Genomic DNA, 18,580 nt, shown 5'->3' with positions numbered 1-18,580 from the left:
GGGCACCTTCTCGGTTAGACCTTCCCTGACAGCCCCTCCCCCATTACACTGTCTGCATCCGGGGCACCCGCCAGTTTCCTTCCTGACACTCGTCACTAGCTGACGTTGTTTTTATTGGTGTAATTATTCGTCAAATGTTCACGTAGGCACTGCCTTTCCAGCATATTGTGATGTGTTCTGGTGTGCTCCTTAAAAAAACAAAAACCTACAAATTTTGGCTTAAGTTTATTTATTTTGAGAGAGAACACACATATGAGGGAGGGGCAGACAGAGAGAGAGAATCCCAAGCAGGCTCCACACCAGCAGCGTGGAGCCCTATGTGGGGTTCGAACTCATGAACCCTTGAGATTATGACCTGAGCCGAAACCAAGAGTCGGACGCTGAACCGACTGACCCGCCCAGCTGCCCCCAAAGTTTCTAGGTTTAATTGAGTGTACATGGGTCCTCTTGTACCAGATTGGCCATATTTGTTGACATTTGTTTTTGTCCATTATCATTTTAAAGTGGCAAGGCAAGGGTCCTGTTCATTTTGCCTTTCGTAGTGCCTGGCATGGCTTCAGAGAATTTGGTACACAGTCAACATGGTTACTTTTTTTTTTTTTTTTAATCCAGAAAAAAAAAAAAAAACGTATTCCTATGATCGCTAGGATCTCATTAACATTTTCCTTTACTACCTTGTTTTATCTATTCATCCAGCAAGCATTTATATCATGCCTATCCTGGGCTGGGCACTGCATACACTCGGGGGCAGGTGGCTCCTCTCTCACTGATCTTGCAGTCTGGTTGGATACTAGACATTTGACGAATAATTACACCAATAAAAACAACGTCAGCTAGTGACGAGTGTCAGGAAGGAAACTGGCGGGTGCCCCCGATGCGGACAGTGTAATGGGGGAGGGGCGGTCAGGGCAAGTCTATCCGAGAAGGTGCCCTTGAAGCCGAGACCTGAGGAGGCAGAGAAAGAGGAGCTGAGACAGAGGAGGAGCAGAGCCTCTGTGAGGGAGCAGCAGGTCTAAGAGTGCGCCGTTCAACAAAGCTAAGTCGGAATTGAGTCGCTCCGATCAGGGGCCTCTGTTGTCCCAAAACATGTTTTGAAAAATTTTCAAGGAATGCATTTAGCTCTACAAAAGGGTATTTCAGTTTGTTTTTTTCTGAGTAGGACTTTCTGAACGTACTGCCCATCCTGTTTTCACCGAGGCTTTTACTGATGCCTCTGCCAGGCAGCTGGGAAAGGTACCAGTAAGTGAGGCTTTGGACACCTTCCTTACTTGTTCAACAAATATGAACAAATAAACATGACCCCTTCTCGGGTACAGATGTCACATTGGACCCTGGGACCGGGAAAGAGAGCTTGATTGACTGAGGAGTGGCCCATGGGGGAGGGAGGGAGGGAGGGAGGGGGAAGGAGACTCTGAGGGAGGGTTTAGAAGGACCCTCAGCCACCAGCTGCCTCTGGACATTCCTCCCTAGGAACAGAAGTCACCCCCTTATGAGTGATTCGGGAACAACAAAAGGAAAATAGCAGTTGAAATTTCTTCGGGCTGTTAGCATTTGTTTCCGAAAAGCATTTTGTCCTAGCGTAGGTCAGAGTTCTTTCCTTCACTCAGCAAAGAGTGGGAGCCCTCTGTGTGCCCAGTGTTGTACCAGGGGAAGACCAGCTGTCAACAAATAGCTACGACATGAAGGATGCTAGAAGGCTTATAATCCCTACAGAGGACATGACAGGAGAGGAGGGGGTAATGGGGAATTGGGAGGAATCACTTAGGGGGTGGAGACAGGTGGTACAATGGTTAAAGACAGTGATCAGGAAAGGGTTTACTGAGTGATATTTGAGCAGAGACTTGGGAGACAGTGAGCCATGTGGTTTTGTGAGGAAGAACATTCCAGGTGGCAGCAGCAGCTGATGCTGAGGTCTGGGGAACACGCCCGGGATATCTGACGAGCACAAGGATCCCCGGATGGTGTGGTGGATAAGCAGAGGCAGTGAGGGGCAGAGTATGTAGGAGAGCAGGTGGAGGGCAGAGGAGAAGCCGGGACGTGTGGGGCCTTGCGGGCTTTCCCTCTGGTTGGAAAGGAAGACATGGGAGGCTTTGAACGGAGCGTGGAGAATGGACCGTGGGAATGAGGGTGGGAGGACACAGTTCCCATAACTCAGGCAGGAGAGGACGGTGGCCTGGACTCAGGCGGGGGTGGTAGGAGAGGCCAGATTTTGGGTATATATTGAAGGCAGAGCTGCTGTGGGGTGTGTGGAAAGAGAACAAGGACTCCAAGATTCTTGGCCTGAGCTTCCGAAAGCATGGAAGATTCTTTGGAGCGGGCAGGGGGAGATCAGGAGTGCATTTTGGACATGTTCAGTTTAGGTCCATAGCACACGTGGGTTGACACGTCAAGGCGGTCAGGTATGTGAGTGAGTCAGGGAGAGGCCTGGGTGAGACACATTGGGGGCCATCTGTGTATGCATGGTGTCTACATCCACAAGCTTGTGGGGTGACAGTATGTTGGGCTGGACCTCCAGTGCCAAGGGCCTAGGGGGATGTGAGGAGCCAGAGGAAAGTGGCCAGCGAGCTGGGTGGCAACTAAGCCTGATGGCGACCTGCTTTCTGGATCCCTGTGCAGGTGCGACAACGTGCGTGTATTTAAGCTGGGCCTCTTCTCCGGCCTCTGGTGGACCCTTGCGCTCTTCTGCTGGATCAGTGACCGAGCCTTCTGTGAGCTGTTGTCCTCCTTCCACTTCCCCTACCTGCACTGCGTGTGGTAAGCCCCAGCGACCCCACGGGGATCTGTGCTTGTTGTCAGGCATCATTCTCCCTGCAGGGTGCGCAGGTGTGTGAGGGGACAGCACAGGCTGAGCGCCTTTCTCCTCACAGAGACCGTCAGGAAAGTGTGCTCAAAGGCGGAAGGGGCTCCAGGGAGCAGGCTTAGCCAGAACTAAAAGACCTAATTGTGTGTGTTTCAAGTCTGCGGTCTCTTACCTTTAGCTCCATTACTAAAGCATAAAGGAGCTTGAAAACCGAATCTGTAACCTGAGCTGTAGCTTGATCTCTAGGGAGGGGGGTGGGGGTGGGGGGGTAAGGCTTGGGACAGATAGGATGTGGGGCCTGGGATGCCCAGGTGACAGCATCACAGGTCATCTAGGGACAGTCTCAGCCACTCCCTTTCCAGACAGAGACGGATGCCCAGAAGGGGAAGGCGAACTAATGCCTCACCTGGGCGTTCAGTCATAGGGAGTTGGAGCATCTATGCATTGGAATGCTCAGGTTACACGGTGAAGTTTGAAAATCAAAAGCAGCAAGCGGTTTACTGAGCAACACTCAACAGTTTCCACTCAGGAGGCTGAGGGAGGAAGTCAGAGCGGTTTCTTCCCAGGAACTGCTTTAGTGACGAACCCAGAGTCCCGTTTCCTTCCACCCGCCATGACTTCTGATTGCAAGAGATAACAAGGACCAAGAGACATCTGCTTTAGGATGGCCCTTGTCAATTGAGAGCACCCAGGGAGAATTCTAGTGGTGAGGAGTTGGAAAACTCAATCAGATCCAAGATTCAGAACAAGCTTGACTTCTGTCAGGAGATGCCTAGGACTCTGGTTTGGGAGAACTCGTATGAATTCCTTTGAACATGAGAATTTGTATGTATCTAGCAGGAGACACAATCTGCTCTCAGTGGAAGGCTTGGGGACTCCCAGGACTGTTCGCAGAAGACAAAGTAAAACAGCACAAACTGGAGATTCTAGTCTGAGGGTCCTTTGCCTGATATTTTTTAGGTTCAACCTCGACTTACAGTGTATAGATTCACAGTATGAATTTGTTGAGTTATAATGGAGATAATAAAATGCCGATTTTTTAAATGTTTATTTTTGAAAGAGATCAAGGAAGGGGGGAGGGGCAGAGAGAGACAGAGACAGAAACAGAGCTCAAGAGGGGTGGGGCCGAGAAAGAGAGACAGAGAGACAGAGTGAGAGCAGGGGAGGGGCAGAAAGAGAGGGAGGCACAGATACTGAAGCATGGTCCAGGCTACAAGCTGTCAGCACAGAGCCTGATGCGGGGCTCGAACTCACAAACTTTGAGATCATGACCTGAGCTGAAGTCGGATGCTTAACTGACTGAGCCACCCAGGCGCCCCTAAAATGTAGATTTTAAGTGTATAATTTGATGAGTTTTGATAAATGTGTACACGTGTGTAAAGACGACCTCATTCAAGATGTAGTACATTTTCATTAATCCAACAGTTTAAGCAAAATTTAAAAATTAGACTGTAATAACTTTGGCTCAAACTTAATTTGTTTCTAAGTGTTGTGTACTTCCTGCCTTGTTTTTCAAAGGTGAAAAACATCTTTTTGTACCAGTTGGGACGTTTTAAGAACAAATTTAAACCGAAGTATAGAGAGAGGCTCTCATAAGTCTGTCTGCCAACGAGTGATAACAATTGTTCTCAACCTGAGGTTTATTCTTCTGGATTTTCAGATTTGTTTATTTAAGTAATTTCTGCACAATGGGACTCTAAACTCACGACCCCGAGAATCAAGGGTCACACGTGCTACGGACTGAGCCAGCCAAATGCCCTTTCTTCCAGATTTTTGTCTGTTTCTCTAATTCTACCTTTACTTATTTAAAAAAAAATGTTTTAAGTTTATTTATTTTGAGGTGGGAGGTGGGAAGGCTCAGGGAGGGCAGATAGAGAGGGAGAGAGAGTCCCAAGCAGGCTCTGCATTGTCAGCACAGAGCCCAACGTAGGGCTAGAACCCGCGAACTGCGAGATCATGACCTGAGCCGTAATAGAGTCAGACACTTGACTGAGCCACTCAGGCTCCCCTCTAATTCTGCTTTTAAAGAACAATTCTATACATGATGCAAATGATCTTTTTTTTTTCCTTTTTTTTTTTTTAAGAGAATACTAGATATATTTACATCGATATATCTAGATATCTATGTATCTAGATATAGGTCCAAATCCAGGGAGATTATCTAGATCCAGGGAGATTATATCAATGAACACTTTTTAAAAGTCTATAAGATAATGCCTTTTACCCATACTGTCCTATGTACTAGATATTATTAACTCTTGAATCTTAACCTGATTAAAGATATTTTTATTTTCATGTCTTTGTAAGAAAAATGGCCTTATTATTGAACATCTTTTCCAACATAAGCTTACTCTTTGTATTTCTTCTCTTGAAAGGAGCCTTTTTGTTGGTCTTCTCTGAAGAGTATTTCTATTTTTAAAAATTTTTATCTAGCACCTAGTGCCTGGCACATAGTAGTAGGCAGTCGTTACTGTCCCATAACTAGGTGTGTGTGTCATGCAAATTTACATCATTTTCAAGAGTATGGAGGGTACTACATTGAGCCCTCTTGGGGGCAACATCCAGCATCAGTAATTATCTGCCTGAGGCCAATTTCGGCCTTGCTGTCTTCATCCACTGCCCACTCCCACACTGATGGTTTTAAAGGGCATCCTGTGAAATGATTACTTTTTGAGAGTTCTTTGGAATATAGGGATTTTAACTCTTTGGTCATGTGAGTAACAAGTCCCCCCTCCACCCCCCTTCCATTTGTCTTTGAGTATATAATGATATTTTGGGGCCATGTTGATTTTAAACATTCATGTTCCAACATCTGTCAGTCTTTTCCTGTAGGGTTTCTGGGCTTTGTGTCATTATCAGAAAGGCCTCAGCCACCGAAGTTTATAAAAACACTTTCTTTGATTATATTTAAGAAATAGATTTAAAAGCTTTCATTCATCTAGAATTAGATTTCAGTCTAAGAGAAGGAAGGATTACATGCTTCTAATTTTTTTTTTTTTTTTTTTTTTTTTTACATTTTTATTTTTGAGAGACAGAGACAGAGCACAAGCGGGGGAGGGACAGAGAGAGGAGACCCAGAATCCGAGGCAGACTCCAGGCTCTGAGCTGTCAGCACTGAGTCTGACACAGGGGTCGAACTCACAAACCGTGAGATCACGACCCGAGCCGAAGTCGGACGCTCAACTGACTGAGCCACCCAGGTGCCCCAGGATCACATGCTTTTAAATGGTCCCTTGCTTGATAAAGATTCATGTTAAAACTTTTTACAGACACAGTAAAAAAGTTTCCCTGCTAAACTGTATGCAAGCAGTTTAATCAGTATAAAATGATTCCTAATAAAGAGCATTAACTATGTGTAAGTGACCTTGGAGTAAGAAGATGGGATCCAGTCAGACGTGCTCAGTTCCCTCCATCTTCCTAGCACTGGTTTTAAATCTTTGGGTGTCAATTGAGTGTCAAAGGCATTTGCATGTTTGCTCCTATTAGAACTTTCTGAAACAGGCCCTGTTTGCTCCAGATTTATCACTCTCCTGCTATTCTGGAGATTATTGGTCACCTTCGCCCCTTCCTAATTGAAAAAGGCACTGGGCTGTCATTACAGCCAGGAATGGTGGGCTGGCCCAGCGGGAGGGGCAGGCTAGCGTGAAGGTGGCCATCTTTGCCTGTGTCAGGTGCTCACTCCCTGTGTCCTTCTCGCAGGCACATCCTCATCTGCCTCGCTGCCTACCTGGGCTGTGTATGCTTTGCCTACTTTGATGCAGCCTCCGAGATCCCTGAGCAGGGCCCCGTCATCAAGTTCTGGCCCAGCGAGAAGTGGGCCTTCATCGGCGTGCCTTACGTGTCCCTCCTGTGTGCCAGCAAGAAATCACCAGTCAAGATCACGTGATGGCATGGCCGTGGTGGCTTGGCTTCTCTGCTTATTTTCCCTGATGCACGGGCTCCCTTTGCCAGCAAAGACAGCCGGGGCCTTGCAGAGTCCGGGGGAGGGCCTGTCTTTTAAAAGTTCTGTTCCCGTGGGCTCAACTAACGTGTCTGTGGCCCGCCAGGACTCTACCACGCAGTAGAGGAAGGTCTTCCCCTTTCCCAAAGATGGAAAGTGGAGGGCTGAGGGGCACCAGGTGGAACTTCTCAGCCTCTTCCAGATGCGGTAGTTTGTTGGGCTGTATCCTTTCTGGCAATGGCAGAGCAGTCCCTCGGGGAGCCCATTTCCCAGTGGGAGATGGGTCCAGACTCGACCATTCCCATGTGCTCTCCGTGTCAACTCTCCTGCTGACCGACAGGCCCTGCGACAGACTCAGACCTCTGTGTGATGGAAGATCCCAGGGATTTTCATTTGAGGAAACTGTCCTAAAACAAGACCAAGCCAATGAAATCCACACAGGGCTAATGGCTAAGGAGGCATCCATGTAGAGCTCTCCATAACCAGGTTTTACATGCACTTGTGAATCTTTTCTCTACTACCTCTGCTGAGAGATGGGGATTTGACTTCAGAGGAGGGTGAAGCAGACGAGAAAAACCCTCTGTGCCAAAAGCTACACTCTGCTTTAAGCCATTCTTGAAGATGAGCGCAATTTTTAGATGTGGACGTTGTTGGTCCCCTCCCCAAACCAACGGTCACACACACACACACACACACACAGGATAGTTGTGGTGTGAGCAGTCTGCACACAGACCCCCCGCTCCTTAGTGCCGAGCTCCATAAGGTCAGGCCTCATGACAATCACGGTGGGAGTCCTGCCTGGTTCAACGTCTGGAGCAGACATGAAGTTCTGGAAACTTGTGCTGATTGGAAGCCTTCTGGATGCTCTTCCATTTGGAAGTTATCCCCCAAAATGTCACCTCTTCTTTCTGCAAGATTTCCTGCGGGAATCATACTCCATATTCTCCCAGTACAAGGTGCTTCCTGTGGTTTCTCCAAGGATTTGATAGCTGCTTTTCTCTAGAACTGTGGCTCTTTGGGTCGTTGGTGCAGCAGGCAATGCTGTTGGCCTTCTCAGTTTTTCCTCACCTGAAGGGACACTAGCCAAAACTAACCTCTTCATTGGGCCGAATGAAGACTCTAAAACGGTCATCAAGGTGTGAGGGGGAATGCATGACCTCAGGGATACTCACTTTAACTCACATCTCCCGCTTTGCAACATTCCATCATGAAAGAGGGCAGGACAGACATGTCCTTGTGTGGATGGGAGTCCTGTCGCTAAGGATCTAATAAGAATTGGGCAGGACCAGCATGTGGCAGGTCTAGGAACTTTGGCTCCAGTTAGAATTTGCACAGGATCGAAGGTGAAAAGTCCAATAAGGAACTGAATTGAGAGTTAAAAAATGAAGGACTTTATTCTGCTTCTGTGGTTTTCAAGTTATTTTTAGCAGAACCCTATCTGCAGTAAGAAATCATCAAGGAACCCAAATGTGTGATAGATGGTGCATTCTAGTAGCTTAAATTTAAGGCTAAACTTCTACATTTCCCTTAATATCATGCAGCGAAAAATGCAAGTTAAATTGGTGGTTTCCATGGTAAAAAATTTGGGATTGAATGAGTGTACCCTGTTTATTATAGCTTAAAAATATACTTTAAAAATGGTATTTAAGTATTTGTGGGGCTTCTAGTGCACTTCTGAGACCTAGGTGGTTCATGAACTACCTAGAATTTTGTTTTGTTTTTTAAATTTTTAATGTTCATTTTTGAGAGAAAGAGACAGAGCACAAATGGGGGAGGGGCAGAGAGAGAGGGAGACACAGAATCCGAAGGAAAATCTGAGCTGTCAGCACAGAGCCCAACGTGGGGCTTGAACCCACAAACTGTGAGATCATGACCTGAACTGGAGTCAGATGCTTAACCAACTGAGCCACCCAGGCGCCCTGGAACCACCTAGAGTTTTAAAACTGCTGTTCAGTCTTTTGGGTTTAAAGTCTAGAATTTTTTCAAAGGGAATTAGACTGTCCTCACTTCAGATGGACTTCCCAGGTTTGGATTCTGGTGTCATTCATTCTGGAGTATAAAAATGCTCCAAAGTAGGGGGAAGCTTTGATTTACTTTAAGTCCAGCTGTCTTATTGTGGAAGCATATATGAGGAGAAGGGGCCGTGGGAAGTGTTTGTGCTCTATGGGAGGTTTAATTTCCATCTCAAGGGCTCCTCAGTGATGAGAGCATTGTTCCAGCAGTTAAGGAGGGTGTGGGTCTCTCCATCAGGTAAAGGGGTAGGTCCCTGGGGAACACCACCTTCTAACTCCCAGCTCTTTGACCTTAACTCTTCTGGAAATTTCTTAGTGTCCATTGGAAATAGAGATAAGCTGGGACTGCTGGAAATGAGGAAATAAGTGCCCTGACAGGGCTGTTTCCATCTACCTTCTACAAGAAAAATGGCTTAGTTAAGATGTCAGAAGGAATGCTTTTGTTGTAAAAAACAAAAAACAAAAACAAAAACCAAAAAACAAACCAGAAGGACCTTCTAGAGATTGTTTGTTTTTTTTTTTTAACGTTTATTTATTTTTGAGACAGAGACAGAGCATGAATGGGGGAGGCTCAGAGAGAGGGAGAGAGGGCTTGAACTCACGGACCGTGAGATCATGACCTGAGCCGAAGTCGGCCGCTCAACCGACTGAGCCACCCAGGCGCCCCCTAGAGATTGGTTTTGATGAGCTAAGGGCTGATAACAGGTATGGAATGGGGTATATTGTAGGAGGACAAAAACATAGCTTCTACTTTTGAACAAAAATCGCTATGGCTTGTTAGTGTGAAGATGGTAAATGAAGAAAGTAGGAGTTTAAAGATTTTATTTGAAGTTAGGTTTATGGCATCATTCATGTTTATATTTACGATGCTTTTATAGCACTCCAGGCTCTTGAAGAGAATTAGAAAGCTGCAGGAACGTTGAAGAGAAAAAAGTAGTCTGCATTTCTATTGTCCAAGGACAATCATTGTTAATACTTTGGCATTTTGGTGTATTTCCTCATCTTTTTTTCTTTCCCAATAGAGTTGTAAATAGAGGTCTTTTAGCATGCACAGTTCATCTGGTAGCTCGAATGGAATATAAATGTCAGTTGTGTATTTTCTGCGAAGAGCAGCTTTTGGAATACACTTGAGTTAGCTCTACACTTGAGAGCTCATCACTGGATTCTTACTTACTGCTGAGTCTTTTTACATTGAGCCGGACATGAATAGGTCCTGAGAAATAATGAACCGAAGTCTACTTTTTGTTAGGCCTCTGCACTTGGGTTGACCAACTACAGAAAATAGCTATTTAACAGATGGCTCTGCAGGTTGTGAGGTTTTCAGATTTTCAAAAAGTGAATAGCTTATTATGTGCAATCAAGAATCTTTGTTTGTTTTTTTCCCCCTGATAACGCAGGGAAGTGGAAAGTTGACATTCGGGAATTAGGTCATGGCTGTTACTTACCGTGGCAGTCAGATCCTTGTTCTGCTTAGATAGAATTTGCCTGATGGAACTGGATCTAGGATATTAAACATTAGTATCCCAGTTATCAAGTAATCACTTAAGTCAGCGATTCTTATTTTATTAGTGTTTGGTTGAATGCAGACTTTTGAGAAAGCTTTTCTCCTTTTGATGATTAGGATTACACTATTAGCATGTCAGTGACTATAGTTAAGGTGTGTGGGAGAAGAGATACCTGAATCTGTTTGGTAACAGGCTACTTTTGGGGGGAAATCTGCCTGTCCCTCTGATTAGTGCCTACTACATTCATTATGGATCAGAGATGTTCTGTTGGGGGACCTAAGCTCAATGGTCATCAAGCACAGACTTTCTAAAAATACCGTAATTTGTCCTGTTTATTGGCTTTCTCAGGTGTGTAAAAACTACTCACCAGTTCCTCACGCTTCCGTGAGCCAGGGCCATGTTGGGGGCTCTGAGAGTGGGGTAGAGTCTTCCTTGGCTCTTTATCCCATGGGGCTGGCATGAGACCATCTCTGAGGGACAGGTGAGGGCTGAAGCTTGCCCAACCGGAGCCCCTCTCATAGCTCCTTTCCCCTAGATGAGCTTGGAACCTTTCATTGCCAGCTCTTGGCCTGGGTGCTCCCATTCCAGCTGGCCAAAGAGAATGCTCAGGCCAGGTTGGGATGCTTAATGGATTTTACATACTCCTACAGGCCAAAAAAAAAAAAAAAAAAAAAAAAAAAAGCCTCTAAAGGACTGATTGTTTGAATTGTTTCTTTCTGTGTATGTTAAACCAGGTTTAAGACTATTTTATAATCACAGTATGTAATCAGAGCATATATAGTATTTTTAGACCTATTCCTTGTTTTATACTTTAGATAGGTTGTGCCATCTTAGGGTGGTGTGCCCAGTGGCTGTGGGAGCAGTTAATGTCCATTGTTTGGGAGCGTTTTTAAGGCCTTTTGAAATGGAGCTTTTGCACTTTATACTATTTTTGGGAACTATGAGTTATATTTCAATATTAAAGCCATAAGTGGCATTTTCTGTGAATGAAAATATGTTTATGTTTGTGTTTGTTTCCAAAATGATTTCTGAAATATCTGAAAGGGAAAAATGCATCTAATGGATTGGAGAGCAAAGCACATTTTCCTGAATTAGTTTGAGTGAATTTGGGTAGCCTTGCTATTCAACATACTTAGGATTAGCATAGTTGTTTCTTCTCAGAGCTGTGAAATTAACACACCAAAGTATTTCCAGTACAAAGTGCCTAAAAATAGATTATTTTTATTAGAAGGTCTAGAATTAAGTCATGGATGTAAAAGCTCAAATATAGAAAACTACTCTATGCTGGATTTTCCCCATTGGAAGGAGGATCATATAACATTTCAAAATAGTAAATGACTTTATTTAGCAGGAAAGTTCCTATGTATTTTGATGTTTATATTTGAGAGAGACAGAGAGCATGAGTGGGGGGAGGGGCAGAGAGTGAGGGAGGCACAGAATTCGAAGGAGGCTCCAGGCTGTGAGCTGTCAGCACGGAGCCTGACACGGAGCTCGAACCCATGGAACTGTGAAATCAAGGCTTGAGCCCGAGTCGGACGCTCAACCGACTGGGCCACCCAAGTGCCCCCGGAAAGTTCTAGGTGTACCTATTTTGCTTAATTTTCTATGATTAAAAAAAAAAATTGTTTTTATTAAAGACTTCATAGGCCATGATATTGGAAAGAATAATGTGACCATCAAAACAAAGACATGATCATTACGGTGGCTTTTTTCAGACTTTTTTTCTGGCCTGGAAGAGATCAGGAGTGGCCACAGAGCCTTTTGACAATCTGATGGGAGTAGGGTCTTCTCCCCAGGAAAAGACCTATAGGTAGAGTTCTCTGGGAACTCAGGTTCCCTTGGAAGCCACCCAACTCCTGCAGGAACAGGGCACCAGGCCAGGATCCAAATCCCATTTCTGGTGCAGAAATTGGGATCTCCACTGCCTTGCTATGCCACTGCCCTCTAAGACCAGTGCTCCACCCCTCCTCTCCTTCTCCGTCAGGACTTTACCCTCTGAGGGGCTGGAGGGGGCAGCCCTGGGGTGCTGGGAATGTACAACTGAAGTGTCCTCAACAAAAGAGGAGCTTACACTTTCCTCCAGCCTCTTTCCTGGCTTATAGTTTCAGACACTCCGTAAGATTTTATCTGGGTCTGTCATATTCTGCCTTCTGTATTGTTGGATTTTTCCATAATAAAAAAATTAAGAGGTAGAGTATTTGGGGGTTATGTCCTTCATTCTCTCTGGGGTGGGGCTCAGCCACCTTCCTGCCCATCTCAGGGGGCCCTGGCCGCCTGTCTTTCCAGCTTAAGCGTTTGTCTTCAGTGGGCACTTCTGTTTCTGACCATCTGCAGGCCTGGGGACACCCCACTTAACCTGGGATGCCTCTCTGGGTGGTAATGCACACAAAGGGAAAGATCAACCTCACATGTTTTTTGGTTGGTTGATTTTATAGCATTAAAACATTTGCTTCAGCTGCTTTTACCACTGAGAAGAGAGACCACAACACTATCTTAAAAATTCCACAAGTAGCAGTAAAATGAGTAGCTTTTGTAGTAAGGCTAGTCACAAGAAAGTGGCTTAAGGTAAGGCCAGGAGCGTGACGAGACACAAAATGGATGGTGGCACTGGTGACATTTGCTAGGGAAGGAAGTCTGTGAACAAAGAAAGCCATAGCTAGAGTGGGAAGGACCAGGAGAGACTCCTGGAGTAATATCGCCATCTTGTGGCCTTTTCAGGTATTCCTTTCAGGGGCACTCGAAGCTCTTCCCCATTGCCAATCACCCCAGAGCTCAGTGTAATTATTTCAAGAACTCCAAATTACACGGCTTCTTTCTGTGTCCACATATGCTTTCCTGTTTTTGTTTTTTGTTTGTTTTTTTAAAACCCCAAGCATCTCTCTGCCTTTCCTCCTCCTTGCTTCCCCCAGCAACTCATTCTTCACCTTCTCAGTGTTTGAACTTAAAAAATCTGCCAAATGCCATAAAGCAAATATTTTCCTGCATGTAAAACTGAGTTAACGTAGTTGTGATCTAGAGGAAGGTTTTTAATCCACTGGAGTTAAGTATAAGTTTTGGGATTAATAGTTCCATTTACACAAGCTAAATGCCGGTACAATCCCCAAAATCTTGAACACAGAATCCGGTTTGAACCAACGCTTTGCAAATGCCTGCTTTGTATTACGTGTCATGCTATCTGCAGAGGGCTAGACGACGAGTAAGGCAGCATGCTGTGCAGAGAAGAGAAACCACTAACTGCCGAAATCCCTGCATACAAGAGGCATCAACAGCACTGGGGAGGCAGGCAGGAGAGAGTGGTAATATTTGACCAGTGAGGAGTTGGAGTTCAAGACTTCTAAGCTTTAACTAATGGGCCATGAGCTGTGTTTAATAAAATGTAACGTCCGTGCAATGAAAGAATGGGTGTATTGCCCTAGGAATATTGTTTTCTTAAAGCATGCCTTATTTGAAAGCCCAGCACAGAAGTTATCTTTCACACAAGATTGTCTTACTTACTCCTATTTTGTGAGGCCAACTCACAAAAGGAATAGGATTCCTGTTTTGGGTGGGATAAAACTGAGGCTCAGAAAGGTATTTTGATCACAGGCATTAAGTGGCAGAGTCAAGATTTGAACCCAAGATTTTCAACTCTTCCGTTTAGTTCCCTAACAACGGATTTAATTTTAACTTTCAAAATGGCAAAAGAGGTAAAGGTTTTCATATAGGTGGGGGCCGAGTTGGGGTTAGCAGATTCAAACTATCCCATTAATACAAATGGTTAGATAAAACAGAGTAGCAGTCGGCATCTAGTAGGCTCTTGGCAAAAGGCAGCTAGTAAGAATCTACCAGCAAACAGTCGCAGGGACAGTGCTATCTTGTGGCCACACTTCCCAGGGGTGACCATGTATGTACACATGGGAATCCTTCTACTTCTGGCTCCACAGTCCAAGCTGTCTTTTCCCACAGGGACAGATCTGCAAACCCAGTTCTTTTCCTGGCCATCCCTGGCTGTCCTACAGGCACTTCACATTTGCCTTCACTTTCGCTCTCAAACCAGCCCCTGTGCACCTGCTCAGAACACCAGGCCACTTTCCGTTCATTTGCCCGGGAAGCCCGCCCCACCGTGCCCCGCCCCCCCCCCCTTGCCCACCTCCCAATGTCGTCCCCATCCAACCTAATAGCGAACCCTCCTGATTCCACTTCCCCAATGTCTTAAAATCCGTCCATTTCTCTCCATCCTAGTGAAGGCACCGCTATTTCTTGCCGATCCATCCTTCCATGCTGCAGCCACAGCCATCTTTCTAAAGCGAAATCGGGCCGGGTCAATTCATGGCTCAGAGCCCACCAATTCTTCTCCATCACTTGTAGAGCAAAGCAGACATGATTTGAAGGACCTTAATGTGATTTAGAATCCCTGGTCCTTGCCTTCTTTTCCAGTCTTGTGAGCTTCTCTCCTCTTGTATGCTTCACTCACTTGAGTGTTGAAGAGCCTTGTATGATTCTACATGGTATTTCACATGGCCTTAGAACCCGTATTAGCCACCCATTGCCGTGTAACAAGTCACCCCAAAACTCAGTGGCTTAAAACAAAGATTTACTCTGTTAGGTGATACGTTGGGGAACAGATTAGCTAGGTGGCTGTCGCTCAGGTCCTGCATGAGTTTGTAGTCAAGCTTTCAGCTGGGGCTGCAGTCATCTGAAGGCTTGACTGGAGCGTAGGATTCACCTCCCAGGTAGCTCGCTCAGAGGGCTGTCGGCTGAAGGCCTCAGCGTTTTGCTGGGTTGATGGCTCCACATGGCTCCTCCATAACAGGATGGCTGACTTTTAGACTCAGTGACCCACCAGAGCAGATGGGAAGCTACAACGTCTTTTATGACCTTGCCTCCAAAACCACATTTGGTCATTTCTGTAATACCGTGTTTGTTATGTACGTCAGCTCTATTCAGCGTGGGGAAGGACAACACGGGTCGCATGAGTTGGGGATCATTGAGGGCCATCTTGGAGGCTGGTAAATGCACAACCTTTGCAGAAATGGTTCTCTCTTCAAGGATGCGCCACATCACAACCTTCCCACCTCCTGAGACTTTACTTCTTTCCAGAAAGCTTTTCCTATTACTCCCCTCCCTCAGCTCTTTTCCCCTTTTAGTGCAGTGTTTTTCACCCTGTATTGTAATAGGGCAAGGATTAGGCCTTTAAAAATATCCATTTCTTTCAAACTCTGGCACAAAGTAAAAACTCGTGGAATTTGATTCCAGGAATCAGGGACAAAAGCGGGGTGACGGTTGTGCGGTGAGGAGGGATTACGGCAGAACTGACGAAGGCAGGACCAGCCACTTTTCTGTTGAGTAGAAGCGGAGGGCGCAGGAGGAGGAGACCAAAATGACCCCAGTGTCCATTTCCTATTCCTGCAACAGCTTAGTGCCTCAGAACAATACACGCATCATCTGGCAGTTCCAGAGGTCAGAAGTCCCAGAGGAGTTCCACTGGGTTGAAATCAAGGTGTCATCAGGGCTGCACTGTGGGGATGCTAGAGGAGCCTGGGTTTCCTTTCCTTTTGCAGCTTTAAGAGGCTGCCTGCAGTTTCTGGTTCATGGCCCTCTTCCATCTGCACCCCCAGCAAACGCTGGGCCAAGTCCTTCTCATGCCGCCATCTTTCTGGTTCTTTTCTGTCCTCCTCTTCCCCTTCTAAGGACTCTGATTACACTGGGCCTATCCAGACAATCCAGGATAGTCTTCCACGTCAAGGTCAGTCTTTAGAAACGGCCATTCCACCTGCAACCTCAATTCCCTTTTTCTATGTAGCCTAACATACTCACCCTGTCCCCAGGTGTCAAGTGTCTGTGGTAGGAGAATAATGGTGCCAGGAGTCAAACCAGAGATGTCAGAAGGAGGAGATTATGAGATGACAGCTCACTTTTAGTGGATGCTTGTGTGTGTCCCCATACTTTACCTACACTGGTTCGTTTAGTCCCACAGCTTCGTCCTTATATACTAGTAATGGACAGGATAGTGCACCTCTGTCATCTGTCCCCACCAGTGGTAGCTCCAGGAGGGCAGGGACTGGTCCATTTTGCTCGTAGTTGTCTACCTAGCACTAGAACAGTACCCAAAGCACTGTAGGAGCTCAGTTGAATGAGGGGGACAATAAATTGTGTCTTAGCTCAGGCTGCCATAACAAAATACCATAGGAGGGCGGCTTAAACAATAGGTATTTATTTCTCCAACTTTGGAGGCTAGAAAGTCCAGGACCAAGGTGCTGGCACATCCGGGTCCTGGTGCGGCTGGAAGCCTGCTTGCAGAGGGTCAACTCTTCCCGTGATGGGGGGTGGAGAGAGCATGCTCTGTTTTGTTTTGTTTTGTTTTGCTTTTTAATGAGAAGGAATAAAGATTAGAGTCCTTATAAGTTTGTTTATTTTAAGAGAATGAACGGGAGAAGGACAGAGAGAGAGGGAGATGGGATCCAGTGCTCTGCACTGACAGCAGTGGGCCCGATGCAGGACTCAAACTCATGAACTGTGAGATCATGACCAGAGCCAAAGTCAAGAGTCAGATACTTAACCTACTGAGCCACCCAGGCGCCCCAGGACCCTACTCTTATCAAGAGGTCCTACCCTTGTGACCTCCTCTAAACCTGATCACCTCCCCAAGGCCCCAACTCCAAATACCATCCGATTAGGGGTTAGGGCTTCAGTGTACAAATTTTGGACAACAGAGTTCCTAGGAAACTGCATGAGAAGCTTTTGTTATCTTCATTTTCCAGATGAGGTCCTGAGGCCCAGGGGAGCCGAATATGGAGTCCAAGTCCACAGGGCTGGAAATCAGCTCAACTCTCCCTCGACTCCAAAACCTGGGCTCTTTCTTGTCTTTGTTCTGGCAGCAGACAAGGAGGGGCTGCGTCCACTGGGCTGGATGGGGAGAGTGAAGGATGAGAGGGGCGTGATTAGTATATACTGGGCACTTTCTATGTGTGCGGAGTTCTTACTGCATTCTAGGTTACTGATCATAAGACACTGGAAACGTATCCTGACATGGAAAGACTGAGGCTCAGAGGTACCTGCCTGAGGACGTAGCTGGTGAATGACAGACAGGATGTCTAATATCACAGCTTCGGCTGTCATGCCTGCGATACATATACACCTCTTTCATTTTTTTTTTCATTTAAAATATGGTCTATTTGTGATTTAACAGTAATTAGCATTACATCTAAGAGAACATTTATACATTTTCCATAGGACACAGAGGTTCATTAGCTCATTTTTAAAAAAGTTTTTCTAATGTTTATTCATTTTTTTGAGAGACAGAGCGTGAGCAGGGGGTGGGGGAGGAGAGAGAGGGAGACACAGAATCTGAAGCAGGCTCCAGGCTCTGAACTGACAGCACAGAGCCCGGTGCAGGGCTTGAATTCACAAAGCAGGAGATCATGACTTGAGCCAAAGTTGGACGCTTAACCCACTGAGCCACCCAGGCGCCCCGATCATTATTTCATTCTTTATGCCAAAGGAAATAGAGGCATTAGCAAAAGGTGTAAATAGTTCACAGTTGTGTGTAAAGAATATTTACCCACATTGCATTCATTTAAGATACATATCTATATTTTAAAAGTTATGGAAAAACATAGGTCACAGGTTACTGTTTCTACATATGTTGTAATACAACATAAATGATGTAGAACATAAAAAAAAAATCCTCAAGTACAGAATTAACTTTCAGTTGCTTAATTCTTTCCATTAAGAGATACAACACTGATTCCAATAGTTAGGGAGATTTAGAATGAAGTTCCCAGGCTCTGTTTCAATTTTGTCTCATTGTACACATACAGTCAAACAGAACCAGCCCCAGACCACACTGTAATGTGTAATGTGAGTTTTTACATGCCAACTCACCCTCCAGAAACACTTTGGATTATTTTCACCCACTGACTATTTCGGATCATTGATTTTCTATCGATTTGTGACATCACTTAGGTGAAGGGGGGGGAGCGATATCAAGTTTCTGTTTAAATGTGTATTTATGTTACAAAGAAAGTTAACTGAAACAAAAAGAAAATTTTGTAAAAATCAAGAAGTGGTAGGTTTGCTCATTGGGAGAATTAGACCCACTGATTTGCGCTACGGCGGCCTTCTAAAGACCTAGGACTTCAAAAGATTTGACCCTTTCAAAACTCAAATATCAGCCAAGCAGTACACTGATTTTGGCAGAAAAGCAGAATTCTAGGAATTTGGGACAGATTTCAAATCATTTTTGCTTCAAATCCTGACTACGCGTCTTTGCAAACTCGAATTCTTTGCAGGACACTGCTTTTACTCTCTTCACTTTTCACGCTCTTCCCTTTCATTTGTTTAC

General features: G+C 45.5%; 1 protein-coding gene across 1 annotated transcript in view; it reads left to right on the top strand.

Moving 5' to 3' along the window:
• ACER2 (alkaline ceramidase 2) overlaps positions 1-11,250 on the top strand; it is a 34,879-nt gene extending 23,629 nt beyond the window's left edge. The window contains exons 5-6 of the mRNA XM_058695242.1: positions 2,617-2,754; positions 6,500-11,250. Coding sequence (XP_058551225.1) covers positions 2,617-2,754; positions 6,500-6,686 — 325 coding nt within the window. The 3' untranslated portion in view covers positions 6,687-11,250. The remainder of the gene's footprint in view (positions 1-2,616; positions 2,755-6,499) is intronic.
• Positions 11,251-18,580: the final 7,330 nt, after the last annotated feature.

The sequence above is a fragment of the Neofelis nebulosa genome, chromosome 12, assembly GCF_028018385.1.
Source record: "Neofelis nebulosa isolate mNeoNeb1 chromosome 12, mNeoNeb1.pri, whole genome shotgun sequence".
Classification (NCBI taxonomy): domain Eukaryota; kingdom Metazoa; phylum Chordata; class Mammalia; order Carnivora; family Felidae; genus Neofelis; species Neofelis nebulosa.
Note: the sequence above shows the minus strand (reverse complement) of the source record. Positions and strands in the feature narration are given on the sequence as shown.